This window comes from Oncorhynchus nerka, linkage group LG19 (assembly GCF_034236695.1).
Source record: "Oncorhynchus nerka isolate Pitt River linkage group LG19, Oner_Uvic_2.0, whole genome shotgun sequence".
Lineage (NCBI taxonomy): Eukaryota > Metazoa > Chordata > Actinopteri > Salmoniformes > Salmonidae > Oncorhynchus > Oncorhynchus nerka.
In genome coordinates, this window is record NC_088414.1 from 35144709 (window position 1) to 35165970 (window position 21262).

At 39.1% G+C, this 21262-nt stretch overlaps 1 protein-coding gene across 1 annotated transcript in view; it reads left to right on the forward strand.

Moving 5' to 3' along the window:
* LOC115126941 (short transient receptor potential channel 5) overlaps nt 1-21262 on the forward strand; it is a 58690-nt gene extending 37428 nt beyond the window's left edge. The window contains exons 10-11 of the mRNA XM_065004903.1: nt 17589-17678; nt 19328-21262. Of these exons, the coding sequence (XP_064860975.1) occupies nt 17589-17678; nt 19328-20239 (1002 nt within the window). The 3' untranslated portion in view covers nt 20240-21262. The remainder of the gene's footprint in view (nt 1-17588; nt 17679-19327) is intronic.

The following is a 21262-nucleotide window of genomic DNA, read 5'->3' on the forward strand; positions in this document are numbered from 1 at the left end:
CATTATATATTACACTGTTGACCATGTAGCAGAGTGGGAGACATTATATATTACACTGTTGACCATGTAGCAGAGTGGGGACATTATATATTACACTGTTGACATTATATATTACACTGTTGACCATGTAGCAGAGTGGGAGACATTATATATTACACTGTTGACCATGCAGCAGAGTGGGAGACATTATATATTACACTGTTGACCATGCAGCAGAGTGGGAGACATTATATATTACACTGTTGACCATGTAGCAGAGTGGGAGACATTATATATTACACTGTTGACCATGCAGCAGAGTGGGAGACATTATATATTACACTGTTGACCATGTAGCAGAGTGGGAGACATTATATATTACACTGTTACCATGCAGCAGAGTGGGAGACATTATATATTACACTGTTGACATTATATATTACACTGTTGACCATGCAGCAGAGTGGGAGACATTATATATTACACTGTTGACCATGTAGCAGAGTGGGAGACATTATATATTACACTGTTGACCATGCAGCAGAGTGGGACACATTATATATTACACTGTTGACATTATATATTACACTGTTGACATTATATATTACACTGTTGACCATGCAGCAGAGTGGGAGACATTATATATTACACTGTTGACCATGCAGCAGAGTGGGAGACATTATATATTACACTGTTGACCATGTAGCAGAGTGGGAGACATTATATATTACACTGTTGACCATGTAGCAGAGTGGGAGACATTATATATTACACTGTTGACCATGTAGCAGAGTGGGAGACATTATATATTACACTGTTGACATTATATATTACACTGTTGACCATGCAGCAGAGTGGGAGACATTATATATTACACTGTTGACCATGCAGCAGAGTGGGAGACATTATATATTACACTGTTGACCATGTAGCAGAGTGGGAGACATTATATATTACACTGTTGACATTATATATTACACTGTTGACCATGCAGCAGAGTGGGAGACATTATATATTACACTGTTGACCATGTAGCAGAGTGGGAGACATTATATATTACACTGTTGACATTATATATTACACTGTTGACCATGCAGCAGAGTGGGAGACATTATATATTACACTGTTGACATTATATATTACACTGTTGACATTATATATTACACTGTTGACCATGTAGCAGAGTGGGAGACATTATATATTACACTGTTGACATTATATATTACACTGTCTACCATGTAGCAGAGTGGGAGACATTATATATTACACTGTTGACCATGTAGCAGAGTGGGAGACATTATATATTACACTGTTGACCATGTAGCAGAGTGGGAGACATTATATATTACACTGTTGACATTATATATTACACTGTTGACCATGCAGCAGAGTGGGAGACATTATATATTACACTGTTGACATTATATATTACACTGTTGACATTATATATTACACTGTTGACCATGTAGCAGAGTGGGAGACATTATATATTACACTGTCTACCATTGACCATTAGCATATTACACTGTTGACCATTAGCAGAGTGGGAGACATTATATATTACACTGTTGACATTATATATTACACTGTTGACCATGCAGCAGAGTGGGAGACATTATATATTACACTGTTGACCATGTAGCAGAGTGGGAGACATTATATATTACACTGTCTACCATGCAGCAGAGTGGGAGACATTATATATTACACTGTTGACATTATATATTACACTGTTGACCATGCAGCAGAGTGGGAGACATTATATATTACACTGTTGACCATGCAGCAGAGTGGGAGACATTATATATTACACTGTTGACCATGCAGCAGAGTGGGAGACATTATATATTACACTGTTGACCATGTAGCAGAGTGGGAGACATTATATATTACACTGTTGACATTATATATTACACTGTTGACATTATATATTACACTGTTGACCATGCAGCAGAGTGGGAGACATTATATATTACACTGTTGACCATGCAGCAGAATGGGAGACATTATATATTACACTGTTGACCATGCAGCAGAGTGGGAGACATTATATATTACACTGTTGACCATGTAGCAGAGTGGGAGACATTATATATTACACTGTTGACCATGTAGCAGAGTGGGAGACATTATATATTACACTGTTGACATTATATATTACACATGTAGCAGAGTGGGAGACATTATATATTACACTGTTGACCATGCAGCAGAGTTATATATTACACTGTTGACCATGCAGCAGAGTGGGAGACATTATATATTACACTGTTGACCATGTAGCAGAGTGGGAGACATTATATATTACACTGTTGACCATGCAGCAGAGTGGGAGACATTATATATTACACTGTTGACCATGTAGCAGAGTGGGAGACATTATATATTACACTGTCTACCATGCAGCAGAGTGGGAGACATTATATATTACACTGTTGACATTATATATTACACTGTTGACCATGCAGCAGAGTGGGAGACATTATATATTACACTGTTGACCATGTAGCAGAGTGGGAGACATTATATATTACACTGTTGACCATGCAGCAGAGTGGGACACATTATATATTACACTGTTGACATTATATATTACACTGTTGACATTATATATTACACTGTTGACCATGCAGCAGAGTGGGAGACATTATATATTACACTGTTGACCATGCAGCAGAGTGGGAGACATTATATATTACACTGTTGACCATGTAGCAGAGTGGGAGACATTATATATTACACTGTTGACCATGTAGCACTGTTGACCATGTAGCAGAGTGGGAGACATTATATATTACACTGTTGACATTATATATTACACTGTTGACCATGCAGCAGAGTGGGAGACATTATATATTACACTGTTGACCATGCAGCAGAGTGGGAGACATTATATATTACACTGTTGACCATGTAGCAGAGTGGGAGACATTATATATTACACTGTTGACATTATATATTACACTGTTGACCATGCAGCAGAGTGGGAGACATTATATATTACACTGTTGACCATGTAGCAGAGTGGGAGACATTATATATTACACTGTTGACATTATATATTACACTGTTGACCATGCAGCAGAGTGGGAGACATTATATATTACACTGTTGACATTATATATTACACTGTTGACATTATATATTACACTGTTGACCATGTAGCAGAGTGGGAGACATTATATATTACACTGTTGACATTATATATTACACTGTCTACCATGTAGCAGAGTGGGAGACATTATATATTACACTGTTGACCATGTAGCAGAGTGGGAGACATTATATATTACACTGTTGACCATGTAGCAGAGTGGGAGACATTATATATTACACTGTTGACATTATATATTACATGACCATGCAGCAGAGTGGGAGACATTATATATTACACTGTTGACATTATATATTACACTGTTGACATTATATATTACACTGTTGACCATGTAGCAGAGTGGGAGACATTATATATTACACTGTTGACATTATATATTACACTGTTGACCATGTAGCAGAGTGGGAGACATTATATATTACACTGTTGACATTATATATTACACTGTTGACCATGTAGCAGAGTGGGAGACATTATATATTACACTGTCTACCATGCAGCAGAGTGGGAGACATTATATATTACACTGTTGACATTATATATTACACTGTTGACCATGTAGCAGAGTGGGAGACATTATATATTACACTGTTGACATTATATATTACACTGTTGACCATGTAGCAGAGTGGGAGACATTATATATTACACTGTTGACCATGCAGCAGAGTGGGAGACATTATATATTACACTGTTGACCATGTAGCAGAGTGGGAGACATTATATATTACACTGTTGACCATGCAGCAGAGTGGGACACATTATATATTACACTGTTGACATTATATATTACACTGTTGACATTATATATTACACTGTTGACCATGCAGCAGAGTGGGAGACATTATATATTACACTGTTGACCATGCAGCAGAGTGGGAGACATTATATATTACACTGTTGACCATGTAGCAGAGTGGGAGACATTATATATTACACTGTTGACATTATATATTACACTGTTGACATTATATATTACACTGTTGACCATGCAGCAGAGTGGGAGACATTATATATTACACTGTTGACCATGCAGCAGAGTGGGAGACATTATATATTACACTGTTGACCATGTAGCAGAGTGGGAGACATTATATATTACACTGTTGACCATGTAGCAGAGTGGGAGACATTATATATTACACTGTTGACCATGTAGCAGAGTGGGAGACATTATATATTACACTGTTGACATTATATATTACACTGTTGACCATGCAGCAGAGTGGGAGACATTATATATTACACTGTTGACCATGCAGCAGAGTGGGAGACATTATATATTACACTGTTGACCATGTAGCAGAGTGGGAGACATTATATATTACACTGTTGACATTATATATTACACTGTTGACCATGCAGCAGAGTGGGAGACATTATATATTACACTGTTGACCATGTAGCAGAGTGGGAGACATTATATATTACACTGTTGACATTATATATTACACTGTTGACCATGCAGCAGAGTGGGAGACATTATATATTACACTGTTGACATTATATATTACACTGTTGACATTATATATTACACTGTTGACCATGTAGCAGAGTGGGAGACATTATATATTACACTGTTGACATTATATATTACACTGTCTACCATGTAGCAGAGTGGGAGACATTATATATTACACTGTTGACCATGTAGCAGAGTGGGAGACATTATATATTACACTGTTGACCATGTAGCAGAGTGGGAGACATTATATATTACACTGTTGACATTATATATTACACTGTTGACCATGTAGCAGAGTGGGAGACATTATATATTACACTGTTGACATTATATATTACACTGTTGACCATGTAGCAGAGTGGGAGACATTATATATTACACTGTCTACCATGCTGCAGAGTGGGAGACATTATATATTACACTGTTGACATTATATATTACACTGTTGACCATGTAGCAGAGTGGGAGACATTATATATTACACTGTTGACATTATATATTACACTGTTGACCATGTAGCAGAGTGGGAGACATTATATATTACACTGTTGACCATGCAGCAGAGTGGGAGACATTATATATTACACTGTTGACATTATATATTACACTGTTGACCATGTAGCAGAGTGGGAGACATTATATATTACACTGTCTACCATGCAGCAGAGTGGGAGACATTATATATTACACTGTTGACCATGTAGCAGAGTGGGAGACATTATATATTACACTGTTGACCATGTAGCAGAGTGGGAGACATTATATATTACACTGTTGACCATGTAGCAGAGTGGGAGACATTATATATTACACTGTTGACATTATATATTACACTGTTGACCATGTAGCAGAGTGGGAGACATTATATATTACACTGTTGACCATGCAGCAGAGTGGGAGACATTATATATTACACTGTTGACATTATATATTACACTGTTGACCATGCAGCAGAGTGGGAGACATTATATATTACACTGTTGACATTATATATGACACTGTTGACCATGTAGCAGAGTGGGAGACATTATATATTACACTGTTGACATTATATATGACACTGTTGACCATGTAGCAGAGTGGGAGACATTATATATTACACTGTTGACATTATATATTACATTATATATTACACTGTTGACCATGCAGCAGAGTGGGAGACATTATATATTACACTGTTGACCATGTAGCAGAGTGGGAGACATTATATATTACACTGTTGACATTATATATGACACTGTTGACCATGTAGCAGAGTGGGAGACATTATATATTACACTGTTGACATTATATATTACACTGTTGACCATGTAGCAGAGTGGGAGACATTATATATTACACTGTTGACCATGTAGCAGAGTGGGAGACATTATATATTACACTGTTGACCATGCAGCAGAGTGGGAGACATTATATATTACACTGTTGACCATGCAGCAGAGTGGGAGACATTATATATTACACTGTTGACCATGTAGCAGAGTGGGAGACATTATATATTACACTGTTGACCATGTAGCAGAGTGGGAGACACTATATATTACACTGTTGACCATGTAGCAGAGTGGGAGACACTATATATTACACTGTTGACCATGTAGCAGAGTGGGAGACATTATATATTACACTGTTGACATTATATATTACACTGTTGACATTATATATTACACTGTTGACCATGTAGCAGAGTGGGAGACATTATATATTACACTGTTGACCATGCAGCAGAGTGGGAGACATTATATATTACACTGTTGACCATGTAGCAGAGTGGGAGACATTATATATTACACTGTTGACATTATATATTACACTGTTGACATTATATATTACACTGTTGACATTATATATTACACTGTTGACCATGCAGCAGAGTGGGAGACATTATATATTACACTGTTGACCATGTAGCAGAGTGGGAGACATTATATATTACACTGTTGACCATGTAGCAGAGTGGGAGACATTATATATTACACTGTTGACCATGTAGCAGAGTGGGAGACATTATATATTACACTGTTGACCATGCAGCAGAGTGGGAGACATTATATATTACACTGTTGACATTATATATTACACTGTTGACCATGCAGCAGAGTGGGAGACATTATATATTACACTGTTGACCATGTAGCAGAGTGGGAGACATTATATATTACACTGTTGACATTATATATTACACTGTTGACCATGTAGCAGAGTGGGAGACATTATATATTACACTGTTGACATTATATATTACACTGTTGACATTATATATTACACTGTTGACCATGTAGCAGAGTGGAGACATTATATATTACACTGTTGACATTATATATTACACTGTTGACCATGTAGCAGAGTGGAGACTGTTGACATTATATATTACACTGTTGACCATGTAGCAGAGTGGGAGACATTATATATTACACTGTTGACCATGCAGCAGAGTGGGAGACATTATATATTACACTGTTGACCATGCAGCAGAGTGGGAGACATTATATATTACACTGTTGACATTATATATTACACTGTTGACCATGCAGCAGAGTGGGAGACATTATATATTACACTGTTGACATTATATATTACACTGTTGACCATGTAGCAGAGTGGGAGACATTATATATTACACTGTTGACATTATATATTACACTGCATGCAGCAGAGTGGGAGACATTATATATTACACTGTTGACCATGCAGCAGAGTGGGAGACATTATATATTACACTGTTGACCATGTAGCAGAGTGGGAGACATTATATATTACACTGTTGACCATTATATATTACACTGTTGACCATGTAGCAGAGTGGGAGACATTATATATTACACTGTTGACCATGTAGCAGAGTGGGAGACATTATATATTACACTGTTGACCATGTAGCAGAGTGGGAGACATTATATATTACACTGTTGACCATGTAGCAGAGTGGGAGACATTATATATTACACTGTTGACCATGCAGCAGAGTGGGAGACATTATATATTACACTGTTGACATATATTACACTGTTGACCATGCAGCAGAGTGGAAGACATTATATATTACACTGTTGACATTATATATTACACTGTTGACCATGCAGCAGAGTGGGAGACATTATATATTACACTGTTGACCATGTAGCAGAGTGGGAGCATTATATATTACACTGTTGACCATGCAGCAGAGTGGGAGACATTATATATTACACTGTTGACCATGTAGCAGAGTGGGAGACATTATATATTACACTGTTGACATATAGCAGACCATGCAGCAGAGGGAGACATTATATATTACACTGTTGACCTGTAGCAGAGTGGGAGACATTATATATTACACTGTTGACCATGCAGCAGAGTGGGAGACATTATATATTACACTGTTGACCATGTAGCAGAGTGGGAGACATTATATATTACACTGTCTACCATGCAGCAGAGTGGGAGACATTATATATTACACTGTTGACATTATATATTACACTGTTGACCATGCAGCAGAGTGGGAGACATTATATATTACACTGTTGACCATGTAGCAGAGTGGGAGACATTATATATTACACTGTTGACCATGCAGCAGAGTGGGAGACATTATATATTACACTGTTGACCATGTAGCAGAGTGGGAGACATTATATATTACACTGTTGACATTATATATTACACTGTTGACATTATATATTACACTGTTGACCATGCAGCAGAGTGGGAGACATTATATATTACACTGTTGACCATGCAGCAGATGGGAGACATTATATATTACACTGTTGACCATGCAGCAGAGTGGGAGACATTATATATTACACTGTTGACCATGTAGCAGAGTGGGAGACACTATATATTACACTGTTGACCATGTAGCAGAGTGGGAGACACTATATATTACACTGTTGACATTATATATTACACTGTTGACCATGTAGCAGAGTGGGAGACATTATATATTACACTGTTGACCATGCAGCAGAGTGGGAGACACTATATATTACACTGTTGACCATGCAGCAGAGTGGGAGACATTATATATTACACTGTTGACCATGTAGCAGAGTGGGAGACATTATATATTACACTGTTGACCATGCAGCAGAGTGGGAGACATTATATATTACACTGTTGACCATGTAGCAGAGTGGGAGACATTATATATTACACTGTCTACCATGCAGCAGAGTGGGAGACATTATATATTACACTGTTGACATTATATATTACACTGTTGACCATGCAGCAGAGTGGGAGACATTATATATTACACTGTTGACCATGTAGCAGAGTGGGAGACATTATATATTACACTGTTGACCATGCAGCAGAGTGGGACACATTATATATTACACTGTTGACATTATATATTACACTGTTGACATTATATATTACACTGTTGACCATGCAGCAGAGTGGGAGACATTATATATTACACTGTTGACCATGCAGCAGAGTGGGAGACATTATATATTACACTGTTGACCATGTAGCAGAGTGGGAGACATTATATATTACACTGTTGACCATGTAGCAGAGTGGGAGACATTATATATTACACTGTTGACCATGTAGCAGAGTGGGAGACATTATATATTACACTGTTGACATTATATATTACACTGTTGACCATGCAGCAGAGTGGGAGACATTATATATTACACTGTTGACCATGCAGCAGAGTGGGAGACATTATATATTACACTGTTGACCATGTAGCAGAGTGGGAGACATTATATATTACACTGTTGACATTATATATTACACTGTTGACCATGCAGCAGAGTGGGAGACATTATATATTACACTGTTGACCATGTAGCAGAGTGGGAGACATTATATATTACACTGTTGACATTATATATTACACTGTTGACCATGCAGCAGAGTGGGAGACATTATATATTACACTGTTGACATTATATATTACACTGTTGACATTATATATTACACTGTTGACCATGTAGCAGAGTGGGAGACATTATATATTACACTGTTGACATTATATATTACACTGTCTACCATGTAGCAGAGTGGGAGACATTATATATTACACTGTTGACCATGTAGCAGAGTGGGAGACATTATATATTACACTGTTGACCATGTAGCAGAGTGGGAGACATTATATATTACACTGTTGACATTATATATTACACTGTTGACCATGCAGCAGAGTGGGAGACATTATATATTACACTGTTGACATTATATATTACACTGTTGACATTATATATTACACTGTTGACCATGTAGCAGAGTGGGAGACATTATATATTACACTGTTGACCATGTAGCAGAGTGGGAGACATTATATATTACACTGTTGACATTATATATTACACTGTTGACCATGCAGCAGAGTGGGAGACATTATATATTACACTGTTGACCATGTAGCAGAGTGGGAGACATTATATATTACACTGTTGACCATGCAGCAGAGTGGGAGACATTATATATTACACTGTTGACATTATATATTACACTGTTGACCATGCAGCAGAGTGGGAGACATTATATATTACACTGTTGACATTATATATTACACTGTTGACCAGCAGAGTGGGAGACATTATATATTGACATGTAGCAGAGTGGGAGACATTATATATTACACTGTTGTGCAGCAGAGTGGGAGACATTATATATTACACTGTTGACCATGTAGCAGAGTGGGAGACATTATATATTACACTGTTGACATTATATATTACACTGTTGACATTATATATTACACTGTTGACCATGCAGCAGAGTGGGAGACATTATATATTACACTGTTGACCATGCAGCAGAGTGGGAGACATTATATATTACACTGTTGACCATGTAGCAGAGTGGGAGACATTATATATTACACTGTTGACCATGTAGCAGAGTGGGAGACATTATATATTACACTGTTGACCATGTAGCAGAGTGGGAGACATTATATATTACACTGTTGACATTATATATTACACTGTTGACCATGCAGCAGAGTGGGAGACATTATATATTACACTGTTGACCATGCAGCAGAGTGGGAGACATTATATATTACACTGTTGACCATGTAGCAGAGTGGGAGACATTATATATTACACTGTTGACATTATATATTACACTGTTGACCATGCAGCAGAGTGGGAGACATTATATATTACACTGTTGACCATGCAGCAGAGTGGGAGACATTATATATTACACTGTTGACATTAGCAGAGTGGAGACATTATATATTACACTGTTGACATTATATATTACACTGTTGACCATGTAGCAGAGTGGGAGACATTATATATTACACTGTTGACATGCAGCAGAGTGGGAGACATTATATATTACACTGTTGACCATGTAGCAGAGTGGGAGACATTATATATTACACTGTTGACCATGCAGCAGAGTGGGAGACATTATATATTACACTGTTGACCATGACCATGCAGCAGAGTGGGAGACATTATATATTACACTGTTGACCACTGTTGACCATGCAGCAGAGTGGGAGACATTATATATTACACTGTTGACCATGTAGCAGAGTGGGAGACATTATATATTACACTGTTGACCATGTAGCAGAGTGGGAGACATTATATATTACACTGTTGACCATGTAGCAGAGTGGGAGACATTATATATTACACTGTTGACATTATATATTACACTGTTGACCATGTAGCAGAGTGGGAGACATTATATATTACACTGTTGACATTATATATTACACTGTTGACCATGTAGCAGAGTGGGAGACATTATATATTACACTGTTGACCATGCAGCAGAGTGGGAGACATTATATATTACACTGTTGACATTATATATTACACTGTTGACCATGTAGCAGAGTGGGAGACATTATATATTACATTATGTTGACATTATATATTACACTGTTGACCATGTAGCAGAGTGGGAGACATTATATATTACACTGTTGACATTATATATTACACTGTCTACCATAGCAGAGTGGGAGACATTATATATTACACTGTTGACCATGCAGAGTGGGAGACATTATATATTACACTGTTGACCATGTAGCAGAGTGGGAGACATTATATATTACACTGTTGACATTATTATATTACACTGTTGACCATGCAGCAGAGTGGGAGACATTATATATTACTGTTATTACACTGTTGACATTATATATTACACTGTTGACCATGTAGCAGAGTGGGAGACATTATATATTACACTGTTGACATTATATATTACACTGTTGACCATGTAGCAGAGTGGGAGACATTATATATTACACTGTTGACATTATATATTACACTGTTGACCATGTAGCAGAGTGGGAGACATTATATATTACACTGTTGACCATGCAGCAGAGTGGGAGACATTATATATTACACTGTTGACATTATATATTACACTGTTGACCATGTAGCAGAGTGGGAGACATTATATATTACACTGTTGACATTATATATTACACTGTTGACCATGTAGCAGAGTGGGAGACATTATATATTACACTGTTGACCATTAGCAGAGTGGGAGACATTATATATTACACTGTTGACCATGTAGCAGAGTGGGAGACATTATATATTACACTGTTGACCATGCAGCAGAGTGGGACACATTATATATTACACTGTTGACATTATATATTACACTGTTGACATTATATATTACACTGTTGACCATGCAGCAGAGTGGGAGACATTATATATTACACTGTTGACCATGCAGCAGAGTGGGAGACATTATATATTACACTGTTGACCATGTAGCAGAGTGGGAGACATTATATATTACACTGTTGACATTATATATTACACTGTTGACATTATATATTACACTGTTGACCATGCAGCAGAGTGGGAGACATTATATATTACACTGTTGACCATGCAGCAGAGTGGGAGACATTATATATTACACTGTTGACCATGTAGCAGAGTGGGAGACATTATATATTACACTGTTGACCATGTAGCAGAGTGGGAGACATTATATATTACACTGTTGACCATGTAGCAGAGTGGGAGACATTATATATTACACTGTTGACATTATATATTACACTGTTGACCATGCAGCAGAGTGGGAGACATTATATATTACACTGTTGACCATGCAGCAGAGTGGGAGACATTATATATTACACTGTTGACCATTAGCAGAGTGGGAGACATTATATATTACACTGTTGACATTATATATTACACTGTTGACCATGCAGCAGAGTGGGAGACATTATATATTACACTGTTGACCATGTAGCAGAGTGGGAGACATTATATATTACACTGTTGACATTATATATTACACTGTTGACCATGCAGCAGAGTGGGAGACATTATATATTACACTGTTGACATTATATATTACACTGTTGACATTATATATTACACTGTTGACCATGTAGCAGAGTGGGAGACATTATATATTACACTGTTGACATTATATATTACACTGTTGACCATGTAGCAGAGTGGGAGACATTATATATTACACTGTTGACCATGTAGCAGAGTGGGAGACATTATATATTACACTGTTGACCATGTAGCAGAGTGGGAGACATTATATATTACACTGTTGACATTATATATTACACTGTTGACCATGTAGCAGAGTGGGAGACATTATATATTACACTGTTGACATTATATATTACACTGTTGACCATGTAGCAGAGTGGGAGACATTATATATTACACTGTCTACCATGCAGCAGAGTGGGAGACATTATATATTACACTGTTGACATTATATATTACACTGTTGACCATGTAGCAGAGTGGGAGACATTATATATTACACTGTTGACATTATATATTACACTGTTGACCATGTAGCAGAGTGGGAGACATTATATATTACACTGTTGACCATGCAGCAGAGTGGGAGACATTATATATTACACTGTTGACATTATATATTACACTGTTGACCATGTAGCAGAGTGGGAGACATTATATATTACACTGTCTACCATGCAGCAGAGTGGGAGACATTATATATTACACTGTTGACCATGTAGCAGAGTGGGAGACATTATATATTACACTGTTGACCATGTAGCAGAGTGGGAGACATTATATATTACACTGTTGACCATGTAGCAGAGTGGGAGACATTATATATTACACTGTTGACATTATATATTACACTGTTGACCATGTAGCAGAGTGGGAGACATTATATATTACACTGTTGACCATGCAGCAGAGTGGGAGACATTATATATTACACTGTTGACATTATATATTACACTGTTGACCATGCAGCAGAGTGGGAGACATTATATATTACACTGTTGACATTATATATGACACTGTTGACCATGTAGCAGAGTGGGAGACATTATATATTACACTGTTGACATTATATATGACACTGTTGACCATGTAGCAGAGTGGGAGACATTATATATTACACTGTTGACATTATATATTACACTGTTGACCATGCAGCAGAGTGGGAGACATTATATATTACACTGTTGACCATGTAGCAGAGTGGGAGACATTATATATTACACTGTTGACATTATATATGACACTGTTGACCATGTAGCAGAGTGGGAGACATTATATATTACACTGTTGACATTATATATTACACTGTTGACCATGTAGCAGAGTGGGAGACATTATATATTACACTGTTGACCATGTAGCAGAGTGGGAGACATTATATATTACACTGTTGACCATGCAGCAGAGTGGGAGACATTATATATTACACTGTTGACCATGCAGCAGAGTGGGAGACATTATATATTACACTGTTGACCATGTATCAGAGTGGGAGACATTATATATTACACTGTTGACCATGTAGCAGAGTGGGAGACACTATATATTACACTGTTGACCATGTAGCAGAGTGGGAGACACTATATATTACACTGTTGACCATGTAGCAGAGTGGGAGACATTATATATTACACTGTTGACATTATATATTACACTGTTGACATTATATATTACACTGTTGAACATGTAGCAGAGTGGGAGACATTATATATTACACTGTTGACCATGCAGAAGAGTGGGAGACATTATATATTACACTGTTGACCATGTAGCAGAGTGGGAGACATTATATATTACACTGTTGACATTATATATTACACTGTTGACCATGTAGCAGAGTGGGAGACATTATATATTACACTGTTGACCATGTAGCAGAGTGGGAGACATTATATATTACACTGTTGACCATGCAGCAGAGTGGGAGACATTATATATTACACTGTTGACCATGCAGCAGAGTGGGAGACATTATATATTACACTGTTGACCATGTAGCAGAGTGGGAGACATTATATATTACACTGTTGACATTATATATTACACTGTTGACCATGTAGCAGAGTGGGAGACATTATATATTACACTGTTGACCATGCAGCAGAGTGGGAGACATTATATATTACACTGTTGACCATGTAGCAGAGTGGGAGACATTATATATTACACTGTTGACCATGCAGCAGAGTGGGAGACATTATATATTACACTGTTGACATTATATATTACACTGTCTACCATGCAGCAGAGTGGGAGACATTATATATTACACTGTTGACATTATATATTACACTGTTGACCATGAAGCAGAGTGGGAGACATTATATATTACACTGTTGACCATGCAGCAGAGTGGGAGACATTATATATTACACTGTTGACCATGCAGCAGAGTGGGAGACATTATATATTACACTGTTGACCATGCAGCAGAGTGGGAGACATTATATATTACACTGTCTACCATGCAGCAGAGTGGGAGACATTATATATTACACTGTTGACCATGCAGCAGAGTGGGAGACATTATATATTACACTGTTGACATTATATATTACACTGTTGACCATGAAGCAGAGTGGGAGACATTATATATTACACTGTTGACCATGCAGCAGAGTGGGAGACATTATATATTACACTGTTGACATTATATATTACACTGTTGACCATGTAGCAGAGTGGGAGACATTATATATTACACTGTTGACATTATATATTACACTGTTGACCATGAAGCAGAGTGGGAGACATTATATATTACACTGTTGACCATGAAGCAGAGTGGGAGACATTATATATTACACTGTTGACCATGAAGCAGAGTGGGAGACATTATATATTACACTGTTGACCATGCAGCAGAGTGGGAGACATTATATATTACACTGTTGACCATGCAGCATAGTGGGAGACATTATATATTACACTGTTGACCATGTAGCAGAGTGGGATACATTATATATTACACTGTTGACCATGCAGCAGAGTGGGAGACATTATATATTACACTGTTGACCATGCAGCAGAGTGGGAGACATTATATATTACACTGTTGACATTATATATTACACTGTTGACCATGAAGCAGAGTGGGAGACATTATATATTACACTGTTGACCATGCAGCAGAGTGGGAGACATTATATATTACACTGTTGACCATGCAGCAGAGTGGGAGACATTATATATTACACTGTTGACCATGCAGCAGAGTGGGAGACATTATATATTACACTGTTGACATTATATATTACACTGTTGACCATGTAGCAGAGTGGGAGACATTATATATTACACTGTTGACATGCATATAGAGTTGACATTATATATTACACTGTTGACATTATATATTACACTGTTGACCATGTAGCAGAGTGGGAGACATTATATATTACACTGTTGACCATGTAGCAGAGTGGGAGACATTATATATTACACTGTTGACCATGTAGCAGAGTGGGAGACATTATATATTACACTGTCTACCATGCAGCAGAGTGGGAGACATTATATATTACACTGTTGACATTATATATTACACTGTTGACCATGCAGCAGAGTGGGACAGAATATATGACACTGTTGACCGTGCAGCAGGGTAGGACAGAATATATGACACTGTTGACCGTGCAGCAGGGTAGGACAGAATATATGACACTGTTGACCGTGCAGCAGAGTGGGACAGAATATATGACACTGTTGACCGTGCAGCAGGGTAGGACAGAATATATGACACTGTTGACCGTGCAGCAGGGTAGGACAGAATATATGACACTGTTGACCGTGCAGCAGGGTAGGACAGAATATATTATCCCCCCCTGCACTTATCAGTCCGTCCTCGCCTCAGTAATTGCAATTAGCCCCACCTTTGGCGTCCCTCCTCTCCTTCCCTTCCCCCAGCCGGGGCCTTGTGCTGCTGGGGCTCCCCTGCTGCCTTCTAATACCAAGCAGACTAAACCAGACTTAAATGCTTTGACTGGAGGCTGCGCTGTCCAATGAACACACTTTATCAAGGAATACAGCTGCCGCTCCAAATGAATGAGATTGGGCAATGAGGCAGAGCCTATCAGAGAAAGGGGTGCTCTGAGGCAGCCCTTTGTGCATGTGTTGAGTTGAGGGTTATGCGTGTTTCTTACCCTTCCATAGTGTAGATTGTTAGATTAAATATACAAGCACCTCCACAAATATCCTCCTCCACAAAAACTGTCATGGATTTGTTTATTCGCAAAATAATCCATCTGTAAAAGAAAGAGTCCGGTTTGATTGGTAATTTGTCTCCTGAACATGCAAATGAATGGAAAGTTATGCTCGTCCAGATTTTCACCTCAAGCTAATAACAATGTCTGAATATGCCTAAACAGTGTTTCCTTGTTAAACCCAGAATGCAAATGTATGCAGAAGGAAGGAAGAGCCCCTTTACCCACATCTCAGATCATTTCCTCCTTAGGGAGGTACAAGTCTAGAAAAATAGCTTACAAGCTTAAAAGATGCAAATTTGTTAAATATGCCCATAACTTCATCATTCATTACATAATGTAGTAGTAGGGTAAGTAATGTGACGGTCTCTATTTATTAATTTTTATTTTATGTAACTAGGCAAGTCAGTTAAGAACAAATTCTTATTTTCAATGACAGCCTAGTGGGTTAACTGCCTGTTCAGGGGCAGAACGACAGATTTGTACCTTGTCAGCTCGGGGGTTTGAACTTTCAACCTTCCAGTTACTAGTCCAACGCTCTAACCACTAGGCTACCCTTCCACCCCTATGTGCAGGAGGTGATCAGGAACCTGGTAAAGAGGCATGTAGCAGCCATGATCCGCAGTGCTAAGACAGACGAGGGACTGACTGAGGAGAATTTTAAGGTAGGTTTCTCAGAAGTCTCGTATTTAAACATTCATCCACAAAATGTGCCTTTATACCATAGTCATAGAACAATATCTAACTGTCCCTCATTGTGGATCTCTATATCCTCTCTATCCCCATCTTAACTGATCTGTCCATCCTCTATATCCCCCTCTTAACTGATCTGTCCATCCTCTCTATCCCCATCTTAACTGATCTGTCCATCCTCTATATCCCCATCTTAACTGATCTGTCCATCCTCTATATCCTCTCTATCCCCATCTTAACTGATCTGTCCATCCTCTATATCCCCCTCTTAACTGATCTGTCCATCCTCTCTATCCCCCTCTTAACTGATCTGTCCATCCTCTATATCCCCATCTTAACTGATCTGTCCATCCCTATATCCCCCCTTAACTGATCTGTCCATCCTCCTCCCCATCTTAACTGATCTGTCCATCCTCTATATCCCCCTCTTAACTGATCTGTCCATCCTCTATATATCCCCATCTTAACTGATCTGTCCATCCTCTCTATCCCCCTCTTAACTGATCTGTCCATCCTCTATATCCCCCTCTTAACTGATCTGTCCATCCTCTATATCCCCCTCTTAACTGATCTGTCCATCCTCTCTATCCCCGTCTTAACTGATCTGTCCATCCTCTATATCCCCCTCTTAACTGATCTGTCCATCCTCTATATCCCTGTCTTAACTGATCTGTCCATCCTCTATATCCCCCTCTTAACTGATCTGTCCATCCTCTCTATCCCCATCTTAACTGATCTGTCCATCCTCTCTATCCCCCTCTTAACTGATCTGTCCATCCTCTATATCCCCCTCTTAACTGATCTGTCCATGCTCTCTATCCCCCTCTTAACTGATCTGTCCATCCTCTATATCCCCGTCTTAACTGATCTGTCCATCCTCTATATCCCCGTCTTAACTGATCTGTCCATCCTCTCTATCCCATCTGTCCATCCTTATATCCCCCTCTTAACTGATCTGTCCATCCTCTATATCCCCCTCTTAACTGATCTGTCCATCCTCTATATCCCCGTCTTAACTGATCTGTCCATCCTCTATATCCCAGTCTTAACTGATCTGTCCATCCTCTATATCCCCCTCTTAACTGATCTGTCCATCCTCTATATCCCCGTCTTAACTGATCTGTCCATCCTCTCTATCCCCCTCTTAACTGATCTGTCCATCCTCTATATCCCCCTCTTAACTGATCTGTCCATCCTCTATATCCCCGTCTTAACTGAACTGTCCATCCTCTATATCCCCCTCTTAACTGATCTGTCCATCCTCTATACCCCTGTCTTAACTGATCTGTCCATCCTCTATATCCCTGTCTTAACTGATCTGTCCATCCTCTATATCCCCCTCTTAACTGATCTGTCCATCCTCTATATCCCCCTCTTAACTGATCTGTCCATCCTCTATACCCCCCTCTTAACTGATCTGTCCATCCTCTATACCCCCCTCTTAACTGATCTGTCCATCCTCTATATCCCCGTCTTAACTGATCTGTCCATCCTCTCTATCCCCCTCTTAACTGATCTGTCCATCCTCTCTATGCCCCTCTTAACTGATCTGTCCATCCTCTATATCCCCGCCTTAACTGGTCTGTCCATCCTCTCTATCCCCCTCTTAACTGGTCTGTAGGAGCTGAAGCAGGACATCTCCAGTTTCCGCTATGAGGTGTTGGATCTGCTGGGGAACAGGAAGCCCCCGCGGAGAACCTATTCATCCAGCAGTGAGGCCACTCAGCAGGACGAGGCCAACAATGAGGGGGAGGGAGGGGCCGGACAGGGTCCCTCCAGGGACCAAGGGGCCAAGGGGGTGTCCTTCAGCACGTCTACCGCTGAGAGGAAGAGCAAGGACTCTGGGTTCAGTGTCTCTGCCCTCTTTAAGTCCATGTCAGGGGTGGAGGGGCCAGTGGACAACAAACCAAAGTGCAACGGGCTGCGGTTCTCCTCCTCCTCCCCTTCATTTGCTGTGTTCAGCCGCACTGGTGGCCAGCTGCAGCGCTTCTCCAAGTCCAAGAGAGACTCCATCAGGCGGCTGGGTCTGCTCTTCTCCCGCATGAACGGACATGTCCCAGAGCACAGGGCCACTCCTCCCTGCATGCACCAGCCCACCTACAGCATCTCAGATGGCCTACTTCATCAGCCCACAACCTGGCCGGACGTCCATATCGCCCCCGATCCCCAGGTTACATGCAGCCAGTTTCACCTGGACCGGCTGGGGGTGAACCTGAAAGAGTTACCCCAGGCCCAGGCCCCAGCCCCTACCCAGGGTTCACCCCAGCAGGCTAACGGAAGTGACAGCCTGCTCCTACGGCCCCCGAGCCTCTCTCTGCCGCCCCCGGGCCCCTCCCTACCGCCCCCGGGCCTCTCCCTGCCACACCTGCACTGTGCTTCTGGCATCAGGGCCTCCAGCATCAGGGCCTCCAGCTCCCAGGCTGTCCTCCTGGGCTCTAGTGAGGACATGTATGAGTCCTGGATAGGACCATGTGATGAGCTGGACTCTTCAGAGTGGTGGGCTGAGCAGGACTCCATCACCACACAGCTTTAGAGACACCCGCCACCCCCAGAATAATGTAGGACAGCAAACTACAATATGTTCAGGTACACTGCTGAGGACAGAGAAAAAAAATGTTTGACAAGTATTCAAAACCCAGGACTAATTTTCTCAAAGATATTATAGGAAGATTCTAAACATATAAATGAAAGAAAAAAATACGTTATTTATTGCAATATAACTACGTTTGCATACTGCCACCTACCTGTGATGCTTAAATCTTTGTTTGCGGATTGTTCACTATCCTCTCTCAACACGTGTTCTCATACAGTTTCGGCCCAGTTAATTCTATTTTACCTATCAAATTATCACTGAGATAAGGGGGTCATATACACAGGTCAGCTATTACCATTGTCCAAACTTCTACTCTCTTACAAATATGTTTAATCTCTTGTTGCAAGTTTTTCTATAGTCTTTTACCAGACTGTTTTGCCAGGTAGTGTGCCACATACAAATGCCAGATGTCCTCTATACAGTAGTGTGTTCCTTTTGGTACATCATAACCTAAACATGGATGGTTAATATCATGGTGGAATATGTTTATTTCAGGTTAAATATTTTCAAGTTGTTTTTGGACAATTAACTAAGAATACTGTCCTCTGTTTTTCCATGAAAGTTCTCTTTTTCTATAGTTTCTTGGAAATAAGCCACTACCCATTTTTAGCGATTGAGACAGGAAATGCATGATATTAGTAGGGGTAGGTTTATTTATCCATAGTTTTAATGTGTTTACTTATAGTCTCATTTACTTTGGACAAGATGGTTATGAATTATAATACTCAAGATCATTTTGGCAGAGGACCCCTACACAAACAATGTTTCATAGTTGTTGAAAACAAGCGTGTATACAAATACACATTTTTATTTGATAATTAGATTAAGCGTTATCTATTCAAATATATTAAACCATATTTGACTGATTCTTCGGAGAACTAGGATTCAAAGACTGGGCCATGTGATATGATAGGCTGTATAGTGGTCAAATAAAACTGGACTGAACTGTCCAAAATTTTGAAA